The 27,937-nt window shown below is 33.9% G+C and overlaps 1 protein-coding gene across 7 annotated transcripts in view; it reads right to left on the bottom strand.

Moving 5' to 3' along the window:
* LOC111368111 (serine/threonine-protein kinase ATM) overlaps positions 1-27,937 on the bottom strand; it is a 75,489-nt gene that overhangs the window by 29,685 nt on the left and 17,867 nt on the right. For all 7 annotated transcript variants that reach the window (XR_002697952.1, XM_022989326.1, XM_022989324.1 and 4 more), the window contains 25 exons: positions 27,717-27,844; positions 26,104-26,260; positions 25,356-25,402; positions 25,213-25,276; positions 25,038-25,112; positions 24,823-24,942; positions 24,261-24,446; positions 23,470-23,591; positions 23,307-23,376; positions 23,043-23,170; positions 21,765-21,906; positions 21,538-21,678; positions 21,289-21,387; positions 21,109-21,155; positions 17,268-17,460; positions 16,973-17,191; positions 15,997-16,068; positions 9,248-9,317; positions 6,935-7,049; positions 6,722-6,845; positions 4,903-5,046; positions 3,644-3,751; positions 2,649-2,696; positions 2,443-2,547; positions 2,228-2,314 (listed from right to left, as the gene is read on the bottom strand). Coding sequence is in view for 6 of the 7 variants with exons in the window: in XM_022989326.1 (XP_022845094.1) it covers positions 2,228-2,314; positions 2,443-2,547; positions 2,649-2,696; positions 3,644-3,751; positions 4,903-5,046; positions 6,722-6,845; positions 6,935-7,049; positions 9,248-9,317; positions 15,997-16,068; positions 16,973-17,191; positions 17,268-17,460; positions 21,109-21,155; positions 21,289-21,387; positions 21,538-21,678; positions 21,765-21,906; positions 23,043-23,170; positions 23,307-23,376; positions 23,470-23,591; positions 24,261-24,446; positions 24,823-24,942; positions 25,038-25,112; positions 25,213-25,276; positions 25,356-25,402; positions 26,104-26,260; positions 27,717-27,844 (2,811 nt within the window). In the remaining variant the exon portion in view is untranslated. The remainder of the gene's footprint in view (positions 1-2,227; positions 2,315-2,442; positions 2,548-2,648; positions 2,697-3,643; positions 3,752-4,902; positions 5,047-6,721; positions 6,846-6,934; positions 7,050-9,247; positions 9,318-15,996; positions 16,069-16,972; positions 17,192-17,267; positions 17,461-21,108; positions 21,156-21,288; positions 21,388-21,537; positions 21,679-21,764; positions 21,907-23,042; positions 23,171-23,306; positions 23,377-23,469; positions 23,592-24,260; positions 24,447-24,822; positions 24,943-25,037; positions 25,113-25,212; positions 25,277-25,355; positions 25,403-26,103; positions 26,261-27,716; positions 27,845-27,937) is intronic.

The raw sequence follows: 27,937 nt of genomic DNA, 5'->3' as shown, positions 1-27,937 counted from the left end.
CGTGATATATTGCGTGACATCTCAAGAATTATGTGAATCACATATTGAAAAAAGTCAAAGGCAGAAATCGCCTCGGCCAGAATTCTATCTACTGAGTATTGTTTTCTTGATCTTTGCTTTTTCCTTCCTAGAAACGTGTACATAATTGGACCACTGACTTTCCGTTTGTTATGAAGAATGAATGGTATAAACTGTATTTCAATTTTTTCCTCCCTAATCTCTGTTATTATATAAATATGTATTCACAGTTCACAGAAATTAATCGAAACAATTCACAATTATCTTGTGATAGAAAAGCATGCAAAGGTCCCGAAATCAACTCTTGCTACCACCCATTTATGAAAATTGTGTAAGTGTCAGGTCTTCGATAAGAGAGGAATATGGCAGGCACATCAAGGGTGTTTAAGACTATCAAAATGAATAAATATGTCCCCGTTCTAATGTCTCGATCTTTTAGATAAGGTAGTTCATCATATACATTCTAAGAAGTAATGAGCTTTTAAAAGTGTAGCACCTTCACTACTCCTTGATAATTTAGGGTGTTTCAATAGTTTGATATTGAAGTGGAGGACAACGTCATGATCGCATAGTGCATAACTATATGAGCTGGTTTGAAAAGCTAAAAATTAAGCAAGGTGAGGTTAAAAGAGCTAAAATTTGAGGATTCGGACTACTTATAAGAATTAAACCGATACGTATATAATGAATCTTGTGATGAACCAAGGTGAAAACATGATAATCATAAAAATTCAATGATTTATTATTAACATGCAGCAAAGACTGTAATAGTAGTAGTAGCAATGGTAATAGTAACATTTAATGGGGGTGGAAACAAAAAATGGATACTACACCGCATCTAAAGGCATGTGGCATACCAGACCAAACTGATGTAATAAAGGTTTTCAAGCTAGAGTTATTGAGATTACCTTTCAAAAAAAAAAGTAAAAATGCTAGAGTTATTGAGATTGTGATGGAAGTGGAATCAGAAAGATAACAAAATATGCACTTATATTAGGCGCAAAACTGAAAATAGATTGTAATTTATTTTCATTGATTTTCTTATATTTAAAATATTTTCTTTCCATAATATAGTTTTAGCCCCTCTAGGTACGGATTCTTAAAAATCATTTCTTTCCAAATTCACTTTCAACTTCACATTCTTTCAATAAAAATAATTTTGCACTTTGACTCGTAACTTTTCCATATTTTTAAACCACGTGTTCTCTTAAAAAAAACCAATTTTCACAAAATTTATTCACAATAAATCTACATGAAACATGCCCTCAAGTGATATTTTCACCAGTTGACCTTGCCTTGCTTGGTCAAGTACTGTTGGGTGATTTTCTTGTATTTTAAACATTTTCTATCCATTATAAAGTTTTAAGTTAGAGAAATTTCACCTTTTCTCCTTGTCCCACTTGGTTAAGGATTGTTTCCACAATTGAGCTCAAGGGTTCCCGAATCTGTATCTCCCCTCCAATAAAAAACTAATAGAATTTTCCATTTAGCAACTACGCCCCTATTTTATAAGAAATTTGAGTGTAACATACTAGCATTTCTGAATAAAGTAATAGTTGATTGAGTAGGCAAGTTGACATTATTCTCCCTAAAATTTCAACCACAAAGGTTAATTAGCGGAAAACTACTTTCGATTTACTGCTCTGCTATCATAAACTCATCAATTGAGAATTGTGTGGAATTCTCCTAGACATTCTTTTATGATGTAACACCTAATGGCAAAAACTAGTTCTCACGTGTTCATTAAATTATAAGTGTAAACATATTCACACACAATTTTTGCCTAATAAGGCTGTATTTCTAGGACTATTTCTAGCTTCAATACAATTGTCCTATAACAAAACATAGATGATTAATCTAACAGCTAATTAATAGGAATATACGAACAAAATGATTACCAATCAGATTCCTAGAATTATCAAAATACATTAATATCTTACATGCCCAAGATTTTTCTTTCTTTATTTCTTTCTTTTTTTTTTTTTTTGGATAAGCATTTTATTAGTCAGGATAAAGACAAAGAAACATTTTCAATAGCCCCCTTAATTACCCTAAACACCATTTATCTTTACTTGCATCCTAATATATTTTTGCAATGAGTATCTAACACTCTCTTTTCAATAAGAAGTAATGATTTTGAGTGAACTCGTGAACATGTGGCTAGGAATCAATTTTATAATCTACTTTCATTTATACATCTTCAACTGACCTTGTGAGATTGAATAATCCCATAGAGACTATCAGGCTCATTGATTTGCGTGAATGCTGAGGCAAGTATTCCAATGTGGCGTGGAAGCTGACATTTAAGAAGAAAATTAAGTAACTCGAACACACAGAGACGGCATTTTATATTGTGTGACGGAGAAGAGAAATGTGTGCAATCATTTCTCCAACATAATAAATACTCAAGTTGCGTAAGCATACTGTTTCATGATGAGAGAAATCTGGGCTACCCAATGTGAGGCTACCAAAGTGTTCCTCACACCAGTGCTCCACGTAAAGCACAGCAGTAAAGTAGGAGCCACAATCCTGTATACATAATAAGTTAAACAAAAGAGGATACAGATGGAAGAAAACAGTAATCTCTGATAATTCGAATGCATGAGAAAGAGAGTGATATATGAACTCACAATTGCTGACTGCGCAACTAGAAGATAATCAACAGAAAGCCAATAAACCTAAACAACACATCAAGAATGAGAAAATTAGTGGCCCTGCAAAAAAAATGACAGAGACAACAACCATGTATTTCACTGAAAACAATTTGAAATAACATCACAAAAGCATTCAACATTTGTATGTCCTGTACTAAAGTTTCGTTACCAGTTTCACTACACCCTCTTGGGTTTAGGCTAGGGAGTGACTTTATTATCCTATATGTGGTTATACCTTAACAGATTTGTCCTTGTGAAAAGTTTATACTCTAAAAGATGGGTCAGTGAATTCATGTAATGTTACTATCATCCTGGAAAGTGGGAACACCTTTTTAGGTACAATGATTACATGGTTAACTGCATTTGCCATGCGAAGAAGCTGTCCAGAATGAGTTACCATATCAGAATTTCTTTAATAATAAATTCGGCATTGATAATTGGAAGCACATTCCAGCATCAAAGGAAGATTTTGATAATGTACTACCTACCACAAGCTTCTGCGATCCTATATCCAAAAAGTCCAACAAATCTGATAAAATCATGAAAGAAAACCTGGCTTGTATTTATTTATGCCACTGATGAAAACTTGAGGAAATGAAGAATATGAAATGCAGTGGGTTTGGGATTTTGCCCTGTTTACCTAATTTTCTAGGCTTCTAAATTTCTTATACAGAATATATGACATAAAATTCCAAGTGTCGTCATCCCATAAAATATAGACTAATGTATATTATGATCACATAAAAAGAGAAAGGTATCTAAAATGTCTGACAATATGGTGTACTCTACGAGATTATATTTTTCATAATATTTTGCCAATCATTAAAAGAGGTGAACTTATAGTTTCCGTACATTCATCATGACTATATATAGAAATCAGATATAGAACAATGATATTAAATATATAAAATCAAATGGAGTGAACAGATTTTAGAGCTATTAAATGGAAAGATGAAGGCAGAAATGTCTACCTTTTCCCAGGACAATGTCGACATTACCAGTCCAGAAGTTGAGTGATGTTCCTTCACCTTTGCTGATGTAGAACGTGATTTTGACCCATAGCCAGAAGCCTTAGTGCCCTGTTTAAACCACTGAATCTAGTAAGCTAGATTATTTCTGTTACTTGAAACCATTTAGCACATACACACGACGTCAAAACTGGACAATAACGCATTTATGCATATGACTTATTACAACTCGCAAAATACGAATCTACATTTGCAAGCGCAACTAAGCAACCTTGTTGACATAATTGCACTACTGATTGTGAATAAGAAGAAATGACCACAAAGATAACAGCTCCTAGTAGTTTCTTCTCTTTTGATAATTGATCAGCTCATATAGATCAGTCAACAAGTGTAAATTTGTGCTAGGTTATCAAAGACAGACTCCACGACATTGAATAATATAATAAGAAGAACCACTTCAACTACAAGTCATTGATAATATCCATCTTCTTTACTATAAAAAATTCAGGAAAAATACAATTTTAAACCAGTAAAAATCGAAGAAATCAACATAGTATTTCGATGTAATAGAGATCTAAAATTATTCTTGAAAGCACAATGAAGGTAATTTGGATGGCAATACACTTGCGTCGAACTACTAAATTTTGCAGAACCATCTCATGTAAAAGTTGTAGCTATTAGCATTGACCATTTCGACCACTTACTAATATGGATTAATATGATGCACTAGAGAGTCCAAATACTCAATTAACAAATTGGCTTGTTTTAACAGTTTGTGCATTTTTTTGAGTAAATTAGTTCTTGTGGAAAACTTGATATACCAAATGTTGTTTTATTCTTGTCTTGGACAGGTGGTGTAAGTAATTTAATGATAACTTCGACTCCAAATGAATATTTTCAGCATGGCACCTAAATTGTTTTGACATTTGTATAGCATAATGATCCTCAATGTCTTTGGCCTCAGTTTCAGCATGCAAATAATTTCTTTATTATTAAACCATGGTTTCACTTTACAAGTTTTTAAATGGAAATTTTATTGATAAGACCTTTTCAATTGTAGCCAATATCTTATTACGAATAATTCCGACAACTTCAGGAGGAGAAAAAACAAGTTGTGTTTCTACATCTTTCCAGCAGTTCATTAAGAAGCACAGAAGAACAACAGTGTCATCAGTGTCACCATGGTTACCCCAAACATCAGATTATCCATTCTCAAAAAGCATAACGCATAATACAAAAAACAGTTTATTTAACACCTGTACCTTTAATCTTTCCTGGTTATGAAGAGCAGAAGACGACCTGGTTCTTTCCAATACGTGGCACAGGCGAAGCTCATTAAGAGCATCCAAGAAAATCTGAATCGATTTGACTAATGTATTGGACTCAATAAATATATTCTCCTGTACCTGTACATCAACTAACAATATAATTGTGTCTCACAAATGCACAAGAAATAAATGTTAATGTAATTTCTGTCTAAGTGATGGAAACATAACCTTGACAGTGAAAAAACTTGAGCTTGACATAGGAAACTAACAAGCAAATATAACAGAGTTTGAAACAGACAATGTTTACTCCCTACATTAACTAAGAATTACTCTTTCAAAATGTAAATTCTATTGATAGTCACCAAGGTACTAATTTACGAAATATAGGATCCTAATATACCACAAAGTAGAAAGCCTAGAAGCATTGAGAGGGTACGTAAGTTATTCTCACAAGATTCTGGACGAACTGTACAAAGAATCAACAGGGAACGTAGCATCCATGGATTACCAATCGGTACAAAGAATCAACAGGGAACGTAGCATCCATGGATTACCAATGGAACTTCAATTTTTGAAAATATTTCCCTCTATCAAGAACAAGCTCAGACCAGCTTTAAGAGGTATGGAAAAATATTCCCACTCCATCAGCAAGGAGATGAAGCCATGCAATGAGCAGGGAAGTTATTCACTTTTGTAGACATTAAAAAATTATTTTGTAAAGTGTGTAATTTGGGCCATCCATAATTTGTAGTTTTAATGTGAAATTACTGACCCAAAAAATTAAATCAAGAAATTCTAGTTTTTCATGATGTCAGTTGCCACTTTGTTGGAATGTTAGGGATGGTTTAATCTTGACTCCAAGAGATACCAGATAACCAAGGATTCCTTCATATAGTGGGTAACAGGGTGTTTATACACCATCGTTAAGTTTATTGACAAGTTATTCGAAGGCCTTCGGACTATACGAGTATTCCTATTAAATTATAATCATGTAAACTTGCTGGAACATTGATTATATGAATAATGCATGAGCCGACTAGCTCAACGTGCTTAAGAAATTGCAATGTTGCAAAACAAACTTCCCAAAAGTAGCATGCAAAAACATTACTGGCCACTAAAACAATTCCTAACCTACTAGGTTAAGCCTTGGCTATTACAATTACCCCCTTTATGGTGAAAGCTCCAATAACAAAGTTTAATTCAATTGTTTATGTTCAAAAATTAACTAGAATGATTCCTAATATGCAAAAGACAAAGGCAGAGAAGACCAATTGTACCAGAAAATGGGCAAAGGAAATCCCTAGATTCCGCCAACAACTTTAGCGAGACCAAGACTATCCATTTATCCTTGTAAGTAACAAGGTAACAAAGGCCCATGATTTTATATTCATCAAACGTAATAAATTATCTTCACTTGCTGCCCTCCATCCCTTTGCAAAAATGCTTAAAGGAACACAAGAAAAACACTAATAACAAAAGATCATAATAATAATAGTAATAGTACTAGTAATAGTAGTTCATAAATGGTCAAACCATTTCTTATCCATACATTTCGTGGGAATCACAAGTAGTACCACTTATGCACCACTAATTTCTATTTATTTATAATTTCAAATATTTATAAACACCTCCCAAACAAGCTTTTAAACAACAATTTACTTTTAAAACAGGTAGGAAAGTGAACAGTTCCCCAGAGTGTGTGTGTGTGTGTAGTGAGAGAATACTGGATATAAATGGATTGGTGGACCAATGTAATTGACTACTAAATATAGTGTTATTGCACTTAGTAATTTACAGAAAATCCAGAAGTAACCTTCAAAGAGATTAGTCTACATATATCAACATCCAAATCCGTCCTCCCAGCAAGATTAACAATGACATTGCAAAACAGAAGTTCTGCAACTTCAGATTTCACTAGCACAATATCTTGACATAATCTGAAACGCGAATTGAAATCAACATATATTAATGAATAAAGCCAATAAGTAATAAAAGTTACGGAGTCTTTAGGAGAAGAATGGATAACCTTAGAATAAGATCGTTACAATAACCCATGAGGGCATGCACAAGTGGACATATCCACGAGTCAAAAGTTTTTTCAGAAGTCCACACACTATGGTTGTCGATGGAAATTGCTTCAGCTAACAATAATGGAAAGAAAGTGTCATGAATTAATTAACAAACCAGATAATTTTGAGTGATAAAAACTAACAAAGAAAATTTCTATTTTATTCTCAAGCTCATGGGTATTAACTAGAAACTTCAATAAGTACAAGCCTAGGTATATGCATGAACCTTGTTGCTGCTATACCTTTCCCCTTTCATAAGCTTAGAATGATCTGCAAATTATGTTCTTGATAAGAATTAAATGAGAACCGAAATTTAATGAAATTAGACTGTTACACCGGCTAATCAACCACTTTAAAGAGCTACTCATGCAGCTGCACAACTAGATCCTTCAACCTGGAAATCGTGATTTCATCTATTTATTTGGGTAGCATCTAAGTAATAGTCAGCACCAGAAGACATTATTATTATCTTGGTGAATTTAGACGCGTTTGACGGTGTTGGATTTGGCTCATCGCATACAATAATACATATCTTTGCAAATGCATACCATTGTATTCCTTACATGGGTCCCTATCATTCATCTAGAGCATTCAAATTTAAAACTAGGGCCCTCGCTCAACTATAAGAAATAGTCAAATCATTAGATGGCAGAAACTCTGAAGGGATTCATTTACAGGTTCTCGAGGTCAGATCAGATGTTAGTTCTTATTTAAAAAAAATTTAGAATATAATTATTTAGTCTAGATTTTTTATTTTATTTTTATTTTTGATAGTTGAGGGACTAAAGTGAAATAGGTTTTAAATTCTTATTTTGGGCCAAATAATTGGATATTGATAGAAGGAAGATAGGTATTCTAATATTGGACTCTTTTTGTAGCTCATAATCAATTAGAAGTCTTCGACTCGAAAAAAATGTTATGCATTAGACTACATCAAGTTAAGTCCAATTAAAAGAATAAAAGTTTAATAGAGTTGGTAGGGACTTGGAATATTAATCAAGTAAAAACTTTTTTCCTCTTTTAACTTTTTGAAACTAAGTCCAAGTCGGCCACATGCCCTATTTCAATGGGATGATTAGTATTTGTTCAAATTTCGCTTACTTTTACTGCACGGTGTGTAGTTCACCAAGAAACCAATAGTCGAGTATACTACTTACTCTACCATTTGAACCCATTATTATCCAATTTCAGGTGGTACACGGCTTTTTTATTGTTATTGCACTAAAATTCAATTTGCAAATATTTATTTTCACTATAAATACCCCCATGAAGTCAAGAGAAACTTTCATCACGGAATATTTATACTGACACAGCCAAAGAAAGTCAAGGTAGAAAGAGACAGAAACATAAGAAAAGGGTTTTCACATCATTTTACATTCCTTTACAACCTTTTAAATCTATCAAGGAGAGATACTTATATACAAGTGGTTTGTTCATCTATGATTTTATGTATTAAATTAAATATGCATGAATTGCCAATGAACCTTCGAGCTCTTTATAAAGAGAGATGATTTCCATAGAAAATTCAAGATGACCTAAGATGAGTGTTTCGCTTAGTCACTAGCATATTCCAATAAGAGGAGAGGTATGAAGTGTTTAAATTGATTGTTATATAATTTAGTATGGAAGTTGCACATCTAATAGGTTGTTTTTAAACTCACTTTTACAATGATTTTACAAGTTAGTTCGGGTCAATTTAATTTGTGGCAGGATGGTGATGCACGCTACCAAGTGGATTGATAGAAAAATAAACATTAAGTTTTTCTGCCTTTCAATTTATTAGTTAGTTTAATTTGTTCAAGGACGTGTTAATTAATTCGTTAGGTGATTATGCCAATTTTCTTTGAGATAAAATTTCCATGTTTTGGTTTAATTTTATTGATATTCCAGTTATTTTATTTTAAAGAAATAAAGTTTTATTGTTCCGCATTTGATGTGAAGAAAAATAAATCATTAATAATACTTTAGGATTTATGAAAAATTTAGGTGTTACAACTTTGCATCATTGTGTTTTCAGTCATGTTCTATTCAACTGTTGATTCTTCTACGATTTCGTTGACCATCAAACTTTTATTATAGTTTCAAGTTAAATTTACCGATACGCATTAGCATAAAGTGCTTGCAGTGGAACAAAAAAACTACTGATAAGTATATAAGGTGAAAGTAGCACTAAATATACTTCTTAAATAATTAACTAATGAGACAAAAAGAGACAGGCTCCCTCACGTACTTGAAAATGTAAGCATGTATGCTTCAAATTGAAAATTTACCATTGTACTTTCTTTGTAGAGTTGCAATGAATTTCTGTACTAGCTCCATATTCACTCCCTTGGAGTGGACCTACAGACATACATTAAAGCACCATTATAAATACATAAATCACCAGAGTATTTACAAATGCCGTCAATGATATAATATTTTGGTGTGCTTAAAATAAACAAGCAGGTCTCAACAATTTCATCAAATTAAATAGGAAGGTGCATATGTATCAGTTACCCCTGGTTCGCAATCAATTTTTCTGGGATTTATATGATAGAAAAAAGCATTGATTGATAATCTTTTAGTCCATCAAAATATTCTGTCTATTGGCCAATAATCATTTACTCAAGTGTAGAACTTACTCAAACCCTATTTTGCCATTAACATAACAGTGGCAGCATCAGAACAAGAAATAATGCTTTCAAGTAAACTCTCACATAAAATTTATAAATCATATGAGAAACACATATGAGCCTCAAAACCGAATGACTTCATATAATAGCTTTTCCATCTTTAGGGATTAAGTATGAATTACTGGTTGCAAAAAGCTTGAGGAAGACAGGTAAAGTCAAAGTAAACATGCCAAGAAGACAGAGAGATGAGTGACAGAACACCAAAACAGCACTCTCCCACGTAATATATATAATAAGGCAGGTTCAACAATAGTTGATGTGTATATGTTGCAAGATTACATGTGAATTTATATGGTTGGAAAATATGTTTCAAGAACTTGGATTTAGATATCCCCATCCTATGAATCTAGCATCTGAAATGACAGTGTAGAATTAAAAGAGTTAATTCTGTAGGGCAGATCCGAATGATTTGGAATTGATTTCCACATGTGTCATATGTATTTATGTAATTATATTTAGCTGTAGTAGTTTCCTATTTTTCTCTGATTTGGTTAGACATGTTAGACATATTATTTTCCTAAATTAGTGGCTAGAATCAAGAAATGTGAATCGGCCTGTGATTTCTCTTCCTGTACTTGTATATATTCAGCATTCTCTGTAATTAATAAGAGATAAGTCATTTCACCATCTTATTCTAAATGGCATCAGAGCTACCCATCTGAAACCCTAAATTTGAGATGGCCTCCGGAAAAGAATCTTCATCTGATGTAACCTCTGTTGTAGAGGACATCATCTCTACCCCTCATGGAAATTCTGAACATTCCATCATTCCCATTACTGGGGATAAACTCAATGGACAGAACTATCTCTAGTGGTCTCAATCAACCATGAGGTATATCATCGGCAAAGGGAAAGATGACTATCTCACAGGAACTGCAAAGCCACCATCCATGACGGATCCCAAATTCAGAAGGTGGAAGTCTGAAAATTACATGGTCATGTCCTGGCTAATCAACACGATGGATGTCGAGATTGGCCAAAACTTCATGTCCTATTCAACTGCAAAAGAAATCTAGGATAGTGTGAAAGAAACCTATTCGGACAATGAAAACACCTCTGAACTTTTTGAAATTAAAGTAACTCTCTATGATCTTCGACAAGGTGATAACTCCGTGACTTATTACTTTAATCTTCTCACTTGATACTGGCAACAACTTAACATGTTCGAAGATATCTCGTGGGAGTGTCCTCAAGATGGAAAGAAATACAGCACTATTGTGGAGAAAGAAAGAATTTTTAAGTTCTTACTTGGCCTAAACAAAGATCTTGATGAAGTAAGAGGAAGAATTTTGGGAACTAAACCTCTGCCCTCTCTCCGTGAATCATTCTCAGAGGTCAAAAGAGAAGAAAGTAGGAGAAAGGTCATGATGGGAACTCAATGGATCACAACCCCAACTGAAAGTTCTGGCCTTACCGCTCATGGAGACAACAATCAGGGAAGTGACAATCGCCCTCACAAAGGAAGACCATGGTGTGATTACTGTCGTCAACCTGGACATCTTCGAGGAAAGTGCTAGAAACTTCAAGGTAAACTCGTCGATTGGAAACTAACTAGGTTGAATTCTGACCGTAAAAGTTGTGGTTTCTCTGCTACAGCTGAATCCACAATATTCAACAAAGAACAACTTGATCTCCTTCTGAAAATGTTCAACCAAACACAAATGAGTTCTAATGTCATCAGATCTGGTTCCATAGCCCAGAAGGGTACATTCTCAAGCACTCTTAACAGCAAAGTTGAGAAAAACGGCCCTTAGATAATTGACTCGGGTGCCTCCGATCATATGACTGGTGATGCCACTTTATTCCACTCTTATTTACCATGTTCTGGAAATCATGCAGTGCACATTGCGGATGGTTCCTTATTCACGGTTTCCAAAATTAGAACCATTATTATCTCTAAACATATTGTTCTTAGTTCTGTCCTACTGGTTCCAAAGCTATCTTGCAACCTATTATCAATAAGCAAACTCACAAAAGATCTTAATCGTATTGCTAAATTCTCCCCTACTCATTGCAGATTTAAGGAACAGGACTCGGGGAGGATGATTGACAATGCTGAGGAGTGTGCAGGCCTCTATCTCTTCAAGTCATGCGATTCTCCTGGAGTTCAAACTTTAACAGCTCATTGCACTACTACACCAACCTTAGTGAGTCAGTCCAATAAGGATTCTATGTCTGTTTATGTTTCATCCCATGATAATAATAGTGCAATCATGCTGTGGCACTTCAGATTAGGTCATCCTAATTTTATGTACCTGTCAAAATTGTTTCCATCACTATTTATTAATAAAAATCTGAGTTTATTCCAATGTGAAATCTGCCAATTTGCTAAGCACGCAAGAAGTCATTTCCTACACACAAATATCAACCTTCACATCCATTTTCAATTGTACACAGTGACATTTGGGGTCCTTCTTGAGTTAAAAATATATCGGGAGCACGATGGTTTATCACTTTTGTTGATGATCATAGTAGAGTCACTTGGGTATTTTTTATGAAAGAAAAATATGAGGCAGGTCCAATTTTCAAGAAATTTCACTCAATGATTAAAAATCAGTTCCAAGTCAATATTCAAATTCTGAGAACTGACAATGCTAAAGAGTACTTCAACTCCATCCTTGGTACTTTTCTTACCGAGAAGGGCATAATCCATCAAAGCTCATACATTGATACCCCACAGCAAAATGGAAGAGCTAAATGTAAAAATCGTCACCTTCTACAAGTTGCCCGTGCTCTTATGTTCACATCTAATCTTCCAAAGCGTTTCTGGGGAAATGCTGTCCTTACCGCTGCATATTTGATTAATCGAATGCCCTCTCGTGTTCTCCGGTTCTACACTCCGAGCCAAATTCTCACAAAGCATACCCATCCACACAGCTCATCTCTAAGTTACCACTAAAGGTCTTTGGGTGCTCAGCTTTTGTTCATGTTCCACCACATCTTCGCAGTAAACTCGATCCAAAGGCCATTAAATGTGTATTTCTTGGGCATTCTCCTACTCAAAAAGGGTATAAATGTTATTCTCCAGAAACGAAAAAGTTATATACCACTATGGATGTAACATTCTTCGAAAAACAATTTTCTACCCCAAAACTCATATTCAGTGGAAGAATTTTGGCATTGGAAGAGGAGAAGAATATCAGTTTTGGCAACTAGAACCTATCCTAGCTACGGCAATACAACCTGAGCCAATTACATCCATATCACCCGATTCAACCTTGCTCATTCCTCCTTAGTCAACGATCGAACCTGTAGAACCTGTCATCAAATCCCCAACTCTAAGTACACGTGGAAAAGGCAAAGAACTCCAAGTTTACTCCAGAAGGTCAAAAACTGACAAAGAGAGAGAGAATCAGATTCTTCTCGAGCATGGCCAAACATCTAATCCAAGTTCTGACCCTGTGGATTCAGGTAACATCGAAAATCCATCTGATCCTATTTCCTAATCATAAAATGATCTTGAGGATCCCGTTACCCAAAGAAAAGGAGTCAAGTCTTGTACTCAACACCCTATATCTAATTTTGTGTCATACAACAATCTTTCTACTGTATATCGTGCCTTTATTTCTAATCTGTCACTTATAAAGACTCCAAACAGTGTTCAGGGGGCTATGAAATGTCAAAAATGGAAAGAGGCCATAAATGAAGAACTGCGAGCTCTCAACAAAAATGGCACGTAGGTTCTCACAACTTCCAAAAGGAAAAAGACTAGTCGGTTGTAAATGGATCTTCAACGTAAAATACAATGCAGATGGAGGCTTAAACAGGTATAAGGCCAAGTTAGTAGCAAAAGGCTACACTCAAACATATGGAATTGATTATCAAGAGACATTTGCCCCTGTTGCTAAACGAAATACAATGAGTCCCTCTTATCTTTGGCCTCAAACTTAGATTGGCCACTTCACCAACTAAACATCAAGAATGCCTTCCTAATGGGGACCTAGAAGAAGTTTATATGGAGATTCCACCAGGGTTTGAAAGGAAAGAAAATTCCAGCCCGGTTTATAAATTGAATAAATCATTGTATGGACTAAAACAATCACCAAGAGCAGGGTTTGAACGGTTCACAAGGGTTGTGAAGAAATATGGTTACTCACTGGGACAATCTTACCATACTCTCTTTACCAAACATTCGCCTGATGGGAAACTAACTCTCCTCATTGTATTTGTGGATGACATCATTGTCACAGGAAACAATCATGACGAGATGAGCCAATTAAAGTCTATTATTGCATCAGAATTTGAGATTAAGGATCTAGGAAATCTAAAATATTTTCTCGGCATGGAAATGGCCCGCTCAAGCAAGGGAATAACTATTTCCAAAAGGAAATACACCCTTGACCTGCTTACGGAGACAGGTATGCTTGGATGTAAACCGACGAATACTCCAATGGACTCAACACGTAAGATTGGGATGAAAGAAGGTAATGCTCCAGTCGACAAAGGAAGATATCAACGACTAGTGGGAAGACTGACTTATTTATCTCACAGTAGACCTGACATCGGATTCTCCATGAGTGTTGTTAGCCAATTCATGAATAATCCAACCGAGGAACATATGGAAGCTGCATATCAAATACTCAGATATTTGAAAACGACACTAGGCAAAGTACTATTCTTTAAAAAGGGGAACAATAAGAGCAGTGAAGTCTACTCGGATGTAGATTGGGCAGGCTCCATAACTGATCGTCAATCCACTTCTGGTTACTGCACCTATGTATGGGGAAATTTAGTCACTTGACGAAGTAAGAAACAATCTGTAGTAGCTAGAAGTAGTGCGGAAGCTGACTTTCGGGCTATGGCACTTAGCATATGCAAAGTGATATGGCTAAAAAGACTCCTAGGTGAACTAAAAATCTCATGTGATGACCCCATTAAAATGTATTGTGATAATCTAGCTGCCATCAGCATAGCTAAAAATCCAGTTCATCATGACAGAACAAAGCACGTGAAAATTGACAGACATTTTATCAAGGAGAAAATAGAATAAGGAATCATCAAGATGATCTATACTTCTACACATCTTCAGATTGCAGATATACTTACAAAGGCCCTTCCAAGAATCAACTTCGACGACCTAGTTTCCAAGCTGGGAATGATCAATATCTATTGCCCAACTTGAGAGGGAGTGTAGAATTAACAGAGTTAATTCTGTAGGGCATATCCGAATGATCTAGAATTGATTTCCACGTGTCATGTATTTATGTAATTATATTTAGCTGTAGTAGTTTCCTATTTTTCTCTGATTTGGTTAGACATATTAGACATATTATTTTCCTAAATTAGTGGCTAGAATCAAGGAATGTGAATCAGCCTGTGATTTCTCTTCCTGTATTTGTATATATTCAGCATTCTCTATAATCAATAAGAGATAAGTCATTTCACCATCTTATTCTAAAGATAGCAATCTCAACAGCATTTATATCCAAAGTTTCAAGAGAAAAACACATCATATTGAAATTGATTGTCACTTAGTAAAATAAACTTTTGCACCGTACAATTTGCGTATTACTATTGGAAATCAGTGTATGTATATACCAAAGCGTTGGGAGCTGCAAAGGTTAGTTCTAGTCGTAACAAGTGGGTAACAGGTGATATATATGTTTTAGGGAGTGTTGATGGGAAAATTTGTTAAATATGCAAGTATTAGGAATAACACAATCCACAAGAATTCCTACATCCATTTGTTGTTTCATACTTCAAATGCAAGAGCATAGATATTCAGAAATAGCCCTAGACCCTGAGCTAAGATTTCTCAATTTATTTCAGCAACTAATGCAAATTTAGCAGCCAAAACTTAATATAACAACAGTAGAACTAGTGAATTGGGATGAAAATGGACTCAAAAAGGACCAAAAACTCAATAACGCGCCTTCTCTGCACTTCATTAAACCTGACAATTGAGCACTTAGGCACAATTTTTAGCAACTGTGATATGCTACACGAATTGGTTGTTATAGTTGTTAAGGATCTAGTTGCTTTAAATTTAATGAACAGAGCGGGTACAGAAAAAGGATTCGACTCTGAATTTATTGTATGATAAGGCACAGTTCATTCTTGTCCCTATGGTCCATGAATGAGGAAGGAACAGAGTAGCAGAAATAATATGTATCACTGATACAGCTAAATTTATCCAAAGTATGATCTTTCTTGAACACACAATTGACAAAAACAAGTTGATTTCTCTTCTTTTCACAAAGGATGCAAGCACTCAGACATCTAAACTCGTTAATAAACTTGCATGGCTCACATTTTTCTGGGTATCTCTTGTTTATTTATAGAACTCCCAGTAAATTTATAGCTACATAACATGATGTCAAAGACAAAAGATTTAGAGAAGTATACACCTCAATAAGAGACTTCTCACAGGAATCCAATGAGAGTAAAGCTCGTTGACCCTTTTCCGTTGAAAGTATACCCTGAGTAGATGAAAAAATAATACAAAAACATTTTGATTTAATAACATATATCAAATTTACCCAAAAAAAAAAAAATAATAATAATAATAAATAAATAAATAATAAAAATAAAAGGACAAAGTCACCATAAACGTCACAACACTTAATTGAGATACTTTTAACACAAACAAGATCTTAAAGAAGACATTGCAAACAAAATTTACAAGATATCTGCATATAATATTCCAATAGGAATTACAAGTTAACTGATCCAATACCACAATCAAATCAACGATGATATACACAAAAAGCTTAAATTGAAGTTAAATTTATTTTTCTCCGTGTAATTAGTTAGCAGCCCATATTACTAAATAAAGAAAAAAATTCCTTGAAGTAATCAAAACAAAAATTAAATAAATAATTTGTACACTCTCTAATAGCTTAAGCTTTCACATGATGAGAGTTCAATATGGTATCAAAGAAAACAAAGGTTTGCGTTCAAATCTCACAGACACCCCCATTCATAAAAAAATTCAGACATTAGGGTTTTGATGAAACAACAATCCATCCGACACATGATTATTATTAGTAAGCAGCACCATAGCTAGTCCAAAAGTCCTGCATGTTGGTCAAGATTACTAGATTTACATCCATAATCCATGGGTGCAATTTTATTGTCCATCACAAGCTATATTCATTTTGAAAATTTTAGACGCCATCATCTAGGGAAATCAAGTGCATTGAAAATCTATATATTTTTTAATAATAGAAAACTTTCACATAGCTTGAGCCTAAAGAATAGTTCTAGAAGTCTTACATATAATGTACATGTCACTTCATAGATCATTAAGATAAAACATTAGATAGCATGACCGAGGTTCAGTGTTGTATATCATTACTCGCATAGGAACTTGTATCGACTCACCCGAAAAGCTTGTGATGTCATGTCAATCATCTCAACAGATTCATCCATCAGATATTTCTTCAAAAGCCTCATTAGTACAAGAAGAAGTTCCTCTGACAAGCCTGTATCCATGCAGAAATTAGGATCTGCAGGACTAATGGCATTAACCAGTCCAGATGCACGTATATGAGACTCCCCAGGACGATGGAAAACAACACTATGGGGATCACCAATACCCACCTGCAAATAAAATTAAAACTAAGAAAATGTGATGTCGAAAGTTATATTGAGATAAAGGCAACTGTAATAGCAATACCCTGGATACAAAATCAGACACCATCGCGCCAAGATCATTTGTGTTATCCATGCTGCACATTTCAACGAGATTCCAAGCTGCGGTCACAATTTCATTGTCTGCATGCGAATATGCATCTTCAGAGACATCTTCTCCATTCTTTTCTCCTGGATGCATTCCCCTTGTAAACAAATTCTTGTGCAATGATTTGAGACTGCAAGAGCGATCAACCAACAAGATTACTGTAGTTAATTATTGCACAAGAAAAAACAGAAAATACGATGCAGTTCACCGTTGCGACAACAAAATTTGGCTGGTAGCAGAATGTTGAAGACAAATTTAAATTAAAAAATAAATAAATAAATTGCACTAAGCTTTGAGATGAGGTTGGTCAATATAGTATAAAAGCCACTGTCACCCATCTATGAAAAGTAGAGTTCTAAAATGTGTACATATGGCGTTTTTCGAAATGCCCCCATACGAGATATGCGTGTGATAATGCGATCAACCCATTTTGTTGACATCATATGCACGGTTGAACACCAAAATGTGCAAGCATTTGTGTTAAAAATTGTGTCCAAAGTAGCCTGGAAAAGTCAAACCTATTTTTATAATTAAAAAAAAAAAAGGAGGGCAAATTGAGCCCAACAAACATCAAGTTAGCCCAAATTACCCAAAATCATGAATTATACACAACAGTATGTAGGGTTTTGACATTTAGAAAAATTGGAGCGTCTTTAAAGGGGTAAGAACTAATTAAATAATTATGTTGATGCATTTTAGTTATTACTTTGGTAGTGGCTTGATGAATTAAATTAGTATACTAGAATTTTCCAACTTTGTTTACGTTAATACGTAGGTACACACAAAGAAGAAGAATTGCTAGATGCCACAAGGATGAGGAATCTAGTTTATCTCCAATTTAATGCAAGGTTGATGAAAAGAAGAGGATGAACGATAAATTAGAAACTTTACTAGCAAGTGATGCTAGTAATGCACAATCTTAGATTGTTGACGGCTATGATGATGAAGAGATTAACAATGATATCTTACCATCTACAAAATGTAATAAAAATTCTCAAAGTTGAAATAAAGGAGCCCAGTGAAGATGATTTTGCATCATATCATATGAAAGATGACTTGGACTTGGACGAAGAAGAGAAGATTGAACGGAATCCGAGAAAGAGCTATATAAGATTAGGGTTTTTTTTTTTTTTAAATGAAAAAAAATAGAAATTCGTCTAATCTAATTGTAGAAATTGATTACCAAGTAATTATAGCATTTATAATTTGGAGCAATATTTTTAGTTGAAAATTTAAATAATATGTATAAACTTCAAAAAATACATTATTTTATTTATTAGTTTAGAATACTTAAAATAATATTAAAAATTGAAAAATGCATAAATACATATATGCTTGTAATGCTTGATACTCGATCGATACTGGTGCGAAAGCGTTGATAAAATTCTTATAATAAGAATTACGTAATAAATAAAAACTATATTTGAACAATCATGTCACGTATATATTGAATAATAATTGACTGTTGTTTTAAAGTGTAAAATACTCCTATATTTATAGGCAAATTATCTCCTATTCCTAGTAGTATTAGGAAATTGAAATAAGGAAACTAGAGAACTAATAAAATTCTAATCTAATTAAAACTCCTATTCAACTCAATAAAGAAAATATAGTCCTAATTAAATAAAATATAAAAGTCCTATTACAAGAAAACTAAATAGAAAATAAACTTCTAAAAAAATAAAACATATTAGTAGTAGGAATAGTAGGAAATTATTAATTGTAGTAGGAATGGACTACATCGATACATATTGTCACGTATTACGTATTTTAAGACCCTAATGAAAGGTGCACATTGCCGCCATGTTGGGGCTTTGATTAAAAAAGAATCAAGCCTGCACATAAAGGTCTACTTTCAAGAAAAAAAAATTGCAAAGCTCTAAAAATTCATAGAAAAAATTTATTTGTTCTATATGCTATATTTTTATATTTCGAAAAGTTGGAGGATTAATGCGAAACAGATATTGAATTCAATTTTATTTTGGGTCAAATAATTAGATATTGATAGATCGAGATTTAGTATATTGATATTGTACTCTTTTTGTAGCCTATAATTGCACCAAAATTCAATTTGTAAATATTTTTTTTTACTATAAATACCCCATGAAGTCCAGAGAAAATTTCACCACAAAATAATTATACATAGACACGGTCAAACAAAGAAGTGAGAATTATTACCATAGAATATCTATTTACACATTTCATAAAAAGAGAGTGCTTTTCGAGGCAGAAAGCAATTTTTCACATTTATGTCTGGAAAATTTCGAAAGTTTTGAAACGTGATTTTCGAGTTTTATCTTTCAAAGATTTATTTGATCTATCAAGGTAAGATACTTATGTACAAGTGGATTGTTTCCTTATGCTTGAATGTATTCAATTAAATATGAATGAATTGTCAACGGACCTTCAAGTTCATTATAAAGATTTATGAAATCCCTCGAGAATTCAAGATGATCTGAGATGGGTCATGCTTGGCCACTAATATATTCCATAAAAGAAGAGTAATATGAAATGTTTAATTAATTGTTATATAATAAAATTGAATGTATCATTTTGGATATTTTTAAATACTCACTGTTACAATAATTTTACAGGTTAGTCGAGTCGATTTGGATTTTTGGCGGGAAGGTGATGCAGGCTGCCAAGTGGATTAAAAAAATAAACATTAAGTTTTTCTATCTTTCAATTTACTAGTTAGTTTAATTCGTTCAAAAACATGTTATTTAATTAGTTAGTTGATTATGTCAGTTTTTTTAAAGATACAATTTTCGTATTTAGTTTAAATTTATGGATATTTCAATTATTTTATTTTAAAGAAATAAATTTTTATTGGTCCGCATTTAACGTAAAGAAAAGTAAATCTTTGGTAACACACTACAATTTATGAAAAATTGAGCTGTTACAAAATTAAATAAAGTATTTTTGTCTACAACAATTTAGACTTTTAGATTAGGTGGTTCAACACCTAATTGTTCCTCTCTTATTGTTTGGTTATCTTCTTGTTTGATAGGAATAAATGTATATGTCAACCTCTTTCAAGATATGAAGCTACTCAGAAAAGGATATTGTGCACATGTAGGAATAAATTAATCAAGAAAAATTTAACACATAACCTATAATTTATAAAAGGCAGCTTTTTCCTTCAAAACTACCTCTCCAGAAGAAAGATGGCAATGAATCCAAATGTTCCTAGAATTTACCATCCTCAAACTTCTGAGGAAGTTTTATAAGAATTTGAAATCAGCAATGAACCCTTATGAATCCTTAAAAATAAAAATAATTAATTATTTATTTATTTATTTATTTATTTTACACCTGTTACTAGTATATTGAATCCTCCAAATATTGTTATGTGACACCTATTAATTGCAATGTTATTGCTTTGATATAATATGCTTCTGAAATGAAGAAACTTCCATACGTCTTGGTGAGAAGCCCTCTTTAGGTGCAATTAATTCTCTCTCTCTCTATAGGAAAAGGCAGACAAATCCTTTTTTCAGAAAAGTAAAAATAAGTTCTCAGTTTGATGAATTCTAATTTCAAGATGTTATTAAATTATGATACTCCTCAACGGGAAAACTGGGAGCATGTATTAAGAAGATCATATCCCTGCCATGGGGAGAGGTTTGTACAAAAAGGGGATAAGGATTTGGATCCGAATATTTAGGGTTTGCATCCTACTCAGCACTATTTTTGCTTAGTTCTTTCAAAAGCTGGAAATACTAGTTTGCACGACAAAACAGAATGTATTTTGTGAAAATAAGGAAAAACCGTGCACCTGTAGAGAAGTAATCTCGGTGGAACATAGCGAGATCTCTTCACAAGCTGAAAATAACAATATAATTAATTAAGTAAAAAATACGGTGGAATTGAAAAACTGATGATATGAGCATGAAGAGAAATCACTTATTTGCAAGCATATGAACCACGTAATCCTGAGCAGACATCACTCCCTTACATTTAGTAAGTGAACCCTTGGTGAGTAGTTTTGACATATCTTCTGGTGGAACCTTTGTATTTCATCAAATATGTCTATTTCAGGGAATGGCTCTAGCTCCTAAAGCAATATGTTGGCAAATGATCAGGAACAATACCACACCAAGAAACAGTAGAAAAGTCACTGTGGCAAAGTGAGTCGTCCAAATCACCAAAAATAATTTTCTACAGAAGTTATGAGAGATGGAAATTCGAGGAGATATCGTCATACTTTAATGTATTCGTGTAGAGATGAATGAGTATCCAAGATAAGCCGTTGGAGCAAAGATATAACTTCAGAAGAAGCAGTGACAGAAAGCTCGCCATTAGAGTCAGAAGGAATGCAACATGAAACCAACTTAGACACCAAGAACTGACCAATAAAGTAACTAGGTCAGTGTGGAAAATTAAAACCTAAAGTTCAAAAAGAACGGACTATGAGTTTAGGTGACACATAACCTGAAGGTGTTCGCCTAGCACTCCAGTAGTCTCTCCTGATGGGTTATCACTGAAGATCTTGAGCAATGTGGAAATAATATAACAACATTGATCCATTAAAGAATAGCAACCAATGAATTGACCAATTAAATTGAGAATGTAACTGTTCACAAAGTGACAAAGGTGTTAGAAAAGTCCAATAAAAAAATAACACCGAACTATTCATAAACAGGGTGGGGGAGTTGATGGCTGAATGAGACGAGAATTATCCAACTGGAAAATGTCTACATGACTTCCAATCCAATCTCAAATAGGTAACATGTATTCAAGTCAATCATGGAGATTTAAGTGTACAATAATCAAGGAAAATAACAGCATTAAATTTGATATTGAATGATAAAAGGTCTCAGTTGCAAAAACAAATAAAATGGTACAATATCTATTAACTTTGCTGAAAACAAATTCTGCTAAACAGTGTGGCACGCTGAGAACCACGTTCAACAAAATTCCGAACTCAAATCCAGTTTGAGAAGTCTAGTGATTTTTTGAACTAAATTTGATGTTATTCGTATAATAGTATTATGGAACTAGTTATGATCTGAAGTAGCAGAAAAACAACGAAAAAGGCAGCTTAAAGTAAATACAAAGTACAAATGGTTTTCTTGACTCGATTGGATGCATCTTGTTGTTCCTAAGAAAAGAGGTATTGGGAAACTGGTGGTAGGCCTTACGTAGAAGAAAACCAGTAAGAGGCAGCTGGAGTCATACAAAGTGCACACTACAATACAATTCTAAAATAGCTTCAAAAGCCTTGAACTGATCAACCAACATTCTAACTCAAATAAAATGGGCTACTTGACTATATGCTGAAGCTAAGCCATCCTTACCCTCACAAAGCATTAACTGAAAGTTCAGATTCGAAGACAATAACCATGTGTGTGAACTCTCAGAACAGAGAACAAGAACCAAAAATCCATCATCAGTGAATAAAATAAATGAGTCGCAATTAAGACCACATTCATGAAAAATATATTTAACGAAACAGAGATGTCACAAGCAGCATATCTAGTTTCTAGCATACTGTAATATATGTGATCGACAGCATAAACAAGCACAGAAAGCAATGAAGTTACTTAAATTCTACAGTGATCTAATGGCTTTAAATGGAGTTGGGCAAAGTTAAATTTTGACATTCTGTAACCACCTGCTCATGCAAAGAGAAGAGGGAGAAAAAGGCCAACAAGGTTAAAACTCCTTCATATTGCTATAAGCAACCCTTAGATCTATAGACACACTCACTTTAAAGTACTAGGAATTTCAGCTCTATGCCCAATCACGTCAACAAGCACTTCAATTCCAGCCAAACGGTTACTTTTGTGCCGATTATGCGCAGCAGCAGTAATTCTGTAGTGCATCTCAACTACGAACTGCACAATTGTGAAGTAAACATTGAAAATCAATAAGCATTCACAACAACCACTCAGAAAATGAGCAGAAATGAAGTGGCAAGAAATAGAATAATTCCCCTAAAAACTACAAAGGATATAGGAAACAAGAAATCACCATAAATACTCTGTCAGGTCTAAAGATGTTAATCTTGTCAATAAGGCTGATACTTCTAGAACAATCCTCTCTACAAGAATCAAGTAAAGAAATTTAAATACATACAAATTTATAAAAACGAAAAGCAAAATAAAAAAGTTGAATCTAAAGGAAGGTACTGCACATCTCCAAGAATCCATCAACAATAGTTTGAATTGCACGTGCAATTGTGTCTTTGGAGAAGAAGGGAAGTGGAGGATCTGAAGCGCTGGAAGCAAGTGAGAAAGTATGGTTTACTATAGAAACCTGCAAGCAAATAAGAAAATTTATCTTAACAGTTAAACTTTTTCGATTGATGCCATCAAGACAAACATAAACTAGTTAACTGAAGACCAACGACCACCGTAGAATTGCAAGCATCTTCTATGCAATTCCTATGAAAGAAAACCAAGCGGAAAAAAAGTACTAAACAAACAGCTTATATACAATTAAAAGGAACAATATTCCATACAATGGAAACTGCTAAGTGTTCAGAAAAGATGGAAGCAGGAGGAGAGAATCGGGCAAAAATATGAGAATAAGAAAAAGACAGTAATGAAGCTTTGATATCGTCTAGAATGAGACTCTATAATTATATTTCATTAATTAAAAGAGAACCAGTGATTTAAGATGTTCAAATAAGATTAATTTTTTTTTGAGAAATAATCAGATAATTTTATTAATCAAAGGATAATACATGGAAACAAATAAGATTAAATTGAATAGAAGTTATATCTATCTCATTCCAAAAACTAATGATTAGAAGCACCACTAGTAAAATGTAAAGTCCATCATGATCTTCTGCAGGAGTAATAACTCCATTAGATAATACACCTAAATACACCCATTGTCAATTTAAAAAATCTACAACTTTTGCACCTAAGTTCCCTGAGAAAATATACAGTAAGATTGTCGGCAGATAACTGTGGATCATACCATTTGTTTCTTAATTAGTTCGTCTCTTTCTTGCTCAGATATTTCAGCAATGGACAAAATTAAACTTTCCAGAGCTTCAGATCCCTTTTCCCACCCAGCTTTCTTGCTACAATACAAAGCCATACAAACAGAGAAAATCTGCACAAAGTGATTCCTAATCAGATCTGCACGGGGCTGGCAAGCAACCTGAAAAAGAAAAAAGAAGAACAAGCATACATAAGCATATTTATCGAAGATACCTAAAGTAAAAACGTGAAATACATATAAGAGTTAAATGAGTACTAAGTGCTCCAAAAAGAAAATCCACTGAATACATCCTTCCAAATGAAGGCAACTATTTCCACTGCTGTTTTCATTGAATTCATGTCCAGTGGTGCTGAAAAATATCTACTGTCATAATAATATTCGCATCTATGATTGTTTTAGCATGTGACGAGAAACGCATGCCTCAATTTAGTGGTAAGTTCTCGGACATTTACAGAACAAATTTATAGCCAACACAGAATTACAAGTGAACTTAGAGCGTTATCTAGACATGAGGAGTACCAATCAGAGTTTTTACCTTAGCAACCCACGTTAGGCTGGACGCATTCTCGTGCAAGATCAAAGCTGGAAGTAGCCAATTGCAACAATACTGCATGAAGGTTACTGGTTCCACGTTCAAAATGAAAAGTTCTCTTGTCTGGAAAATGGATAACAACCCATGAATTGGAAGCTGTCTTTAACGATATAAGTGACATACCAAGAGCATCAACTAGATAATATATGACAATTTACCTCAACAAGAGCAACTAAGCTCACACCACAAACCACCCAGCAAAAGAGAATTTGCCCCATAAGCTCCTCCAAATACTATAAATGTAATTATGCAAAATAAAAGTTATGTGAAAGTTGAAATTTTTATATCATCTGCACAATAATCAAAATAATCAACAGATAATCTTCCTATCACCTTTGTCCTATTCGTATAGTGTAGTTCCCTTGATAAACTGTCAAGTGAGGCAATGACTAATTCCCTGGAGCAAGGGACAAGATTTCAGAAAAGCCAGGTAGGCTCCACGAAACCAAAGAGGTGAAATTTTTTTTCCTTTTTACCTTTGACAAGGATAAATTGCAGCAATAGCACATATCATAAAAACAGCCTGCATTGCAAAATTTAGACATCAAAGCAGTAAGAAATAATGCAATGTATTTTTTTCTTGCTAAAATAGAAAGAGACGAGCATCAGTCCCTGTAAGTTTTTAGATGTGTCAGTTAAGTAACTGACAAAATAAAAGGGTAAGTAAAAGAAAAGAAATGATATTTAAGGAAGAAGTCGTATAGCTTAACATCCTCTAAATGGGGCATACTAGGGTCACAAGGTTCAGAATGAGTCAATGACCCATTTCGTTGTGGGTGAAACTTGAAAGCGACCTATCTCATACCTCACAGAATAAAAGCAAATTATTATTTGATGAATGGTCTCTCATTTTATGTTTGTATTCTTAACCATGCTTTTGGTCTACAAGAGTTTCCCTCAGTAAAACACTTTGGCATTGATATTTACAGATCTAAAATGGTTACAACTGGGGTGATAGTTTCAGAATTAAAATTTTATCAAATGCAAGGGTGTGATGCCTTTTCCCTTTCTCTTCATTCCAGAAGGTAAAAAATATGCGAGCATCAACAAGTATTTGCATATTCCACAGTACATTTATCATAATATCAGGATATAGATGCCAACACTACAATGTCCATTGGACATTATTATTCACAGGCAGTTATTTATCCTTCGCGATAGATATTTCAGATTTATCACTTAATAAAATAAAATCAATTGTTTACAAGGTCTTGGAAAGAGTACCTCTAACTCAATTTTCTCACTGAGCAGAGCAAGATGAGTGAGAGTTATTATGGTGGTTTCCATCATTGGACGAGGTTGAGGACCAGCAGCTAAAACTTCCGCTGCTGTAACAACTTTCTCTCTTGAGGAGACAACCAACTTAGTACCAAAATTTGAACTGATACAAGGAATTTGAAAAATAAACGAGCATGTAATAGGTATCTTTAGAAGAGAAACCAATGCAAGTAAATCAAAAACAAATTGACAGGAACGTTTTGCAATTCCAAATGATTGATATGGAATTTTAGAAGCACTAGAATTAGAAAGTATCTACAAGTCACATGAAAATCTTATAACACAAGCTGAAATATGAAATCACAACCCAAAGGAAAAAAAAAGGATCATACAGCAAGTATATGACAAGAAGGTTGTTAGTAGATGATGAGATCACATGTTCAACATTTTATAAATATCACATTTCAACTTCTTTACGAGTCTATGTGACCTTTCCACTTGTTGTAAGAAACTGGTTGACAGGTAACTACACGAATTTACAATTAACAAAATCCACATTGGGGTATCAAATCTCAGAACGAACAAAATTTCCATTGCTGGCATTGATTTTCTTCACCACTCCCCATCAAGCTTGTAAGAAGATGTCTACTAGCTTGCTTGCTAAGGGTTGGAAAAAAAAAAAATCTTGGTTTGATAGTCCCTAAGCAAATATATAATAAATGTTTCCCGAAAGATACAAATGGAGCACATAAAGCCATTCTTCAATCTCTCCTTGATGAAGTGCCTATCAAACCGGTCAAGCTCACACAACAGGGAAAGAACAAAAGGTTGATTAATGCTTAGTCTTATCATGCTCGGTGGAATTATGCTCAATATTGGTGGTTGCTCTAGTATCATAATAGAGCTTCAAAGGATCATGAGTAATCATCTTCAATTCTGATAATATAGAACTTAGCCACATCATCTCACGTATCACTTATGCTATACCCCTATTCTACTTCTGCACTAGATATAGCAATTATTAATTGCTTCTTGCTTCTCCAAGTTATAAGAGTACCACAAATGTTTTATCAGGAAAGATTTTTAACCTTCAGTACTCCATTTGCTCTTCACAAAGAGAATGCACAAACAGACTAATTACACCTACAAAGCAATGTCTAGTCCGGTTTGAGACACATAAATAAGCCTGTCCAGCTTTTGATTTCTTTCCTTGTCAACTGTCTCATTTCTAATATTGCCCGAAGTTTGCATTTCATATTAATAGGAGTTTCAGCTTAGTTTCAACCCAATAAACCTTCTCTTTCAAAAGATCTAATGTTTACTTCCTTCGAGATACAAAGATTCCTTTATGAGATCTAGCAACTTCAATACCTAAGAAATACCATATAACTGGATATTTAATTTTGAATTCTCTTGCATAAGGATTTTTCAAATATTCGAATTTCCTGCACATGATCACTCATAACAATAATACAACCAACATGAACTATAAGATAGTAAAATATTTGGCATGACTAGAGAACAGTACATAATAGACAGATCAAATCAGCATGTCTAGAAAGGGATATAAACTTCCAGCAGGATTAGGAAATCTGTAATCTGAATTTGAAGCCACTTACCACACATCTTGGAAGAGCTCAACATGACCATCCCACGTTTGGAAAAGGACACCAATCCACTGAGCCAAGGAAAATCTAACTCGATAATCAGGATCATGGAGCAGCATAAACAGCTTTTCAATCATCGACTGATTAACGATTTTCACACATATAACATGAATCAAAAATGACATTTTTCAGTACAAATTAATAGTCAGGAAGAAAAAAAGGAAAGGATGATA

This window comes from Olea europaea, chromosome 18, assembly GCF_002742605.1.
Source record: "Olea europaea var. sylvestris chromosome 18, O_europaea_v1, whole genome shotgun sequence".
Classification (NCBI taxonomy): Eukaryota; Viridiplantae; Streptophyta; class Magnoliopsida; order Lamiales; family Oleaceae; genus Olea; species Olea europaea.
The sequence above is the reverse complement of the archived record's forward strand: the minus strand, read 5'-3'. Positions and strand labels throughout refer to the sequence as shown.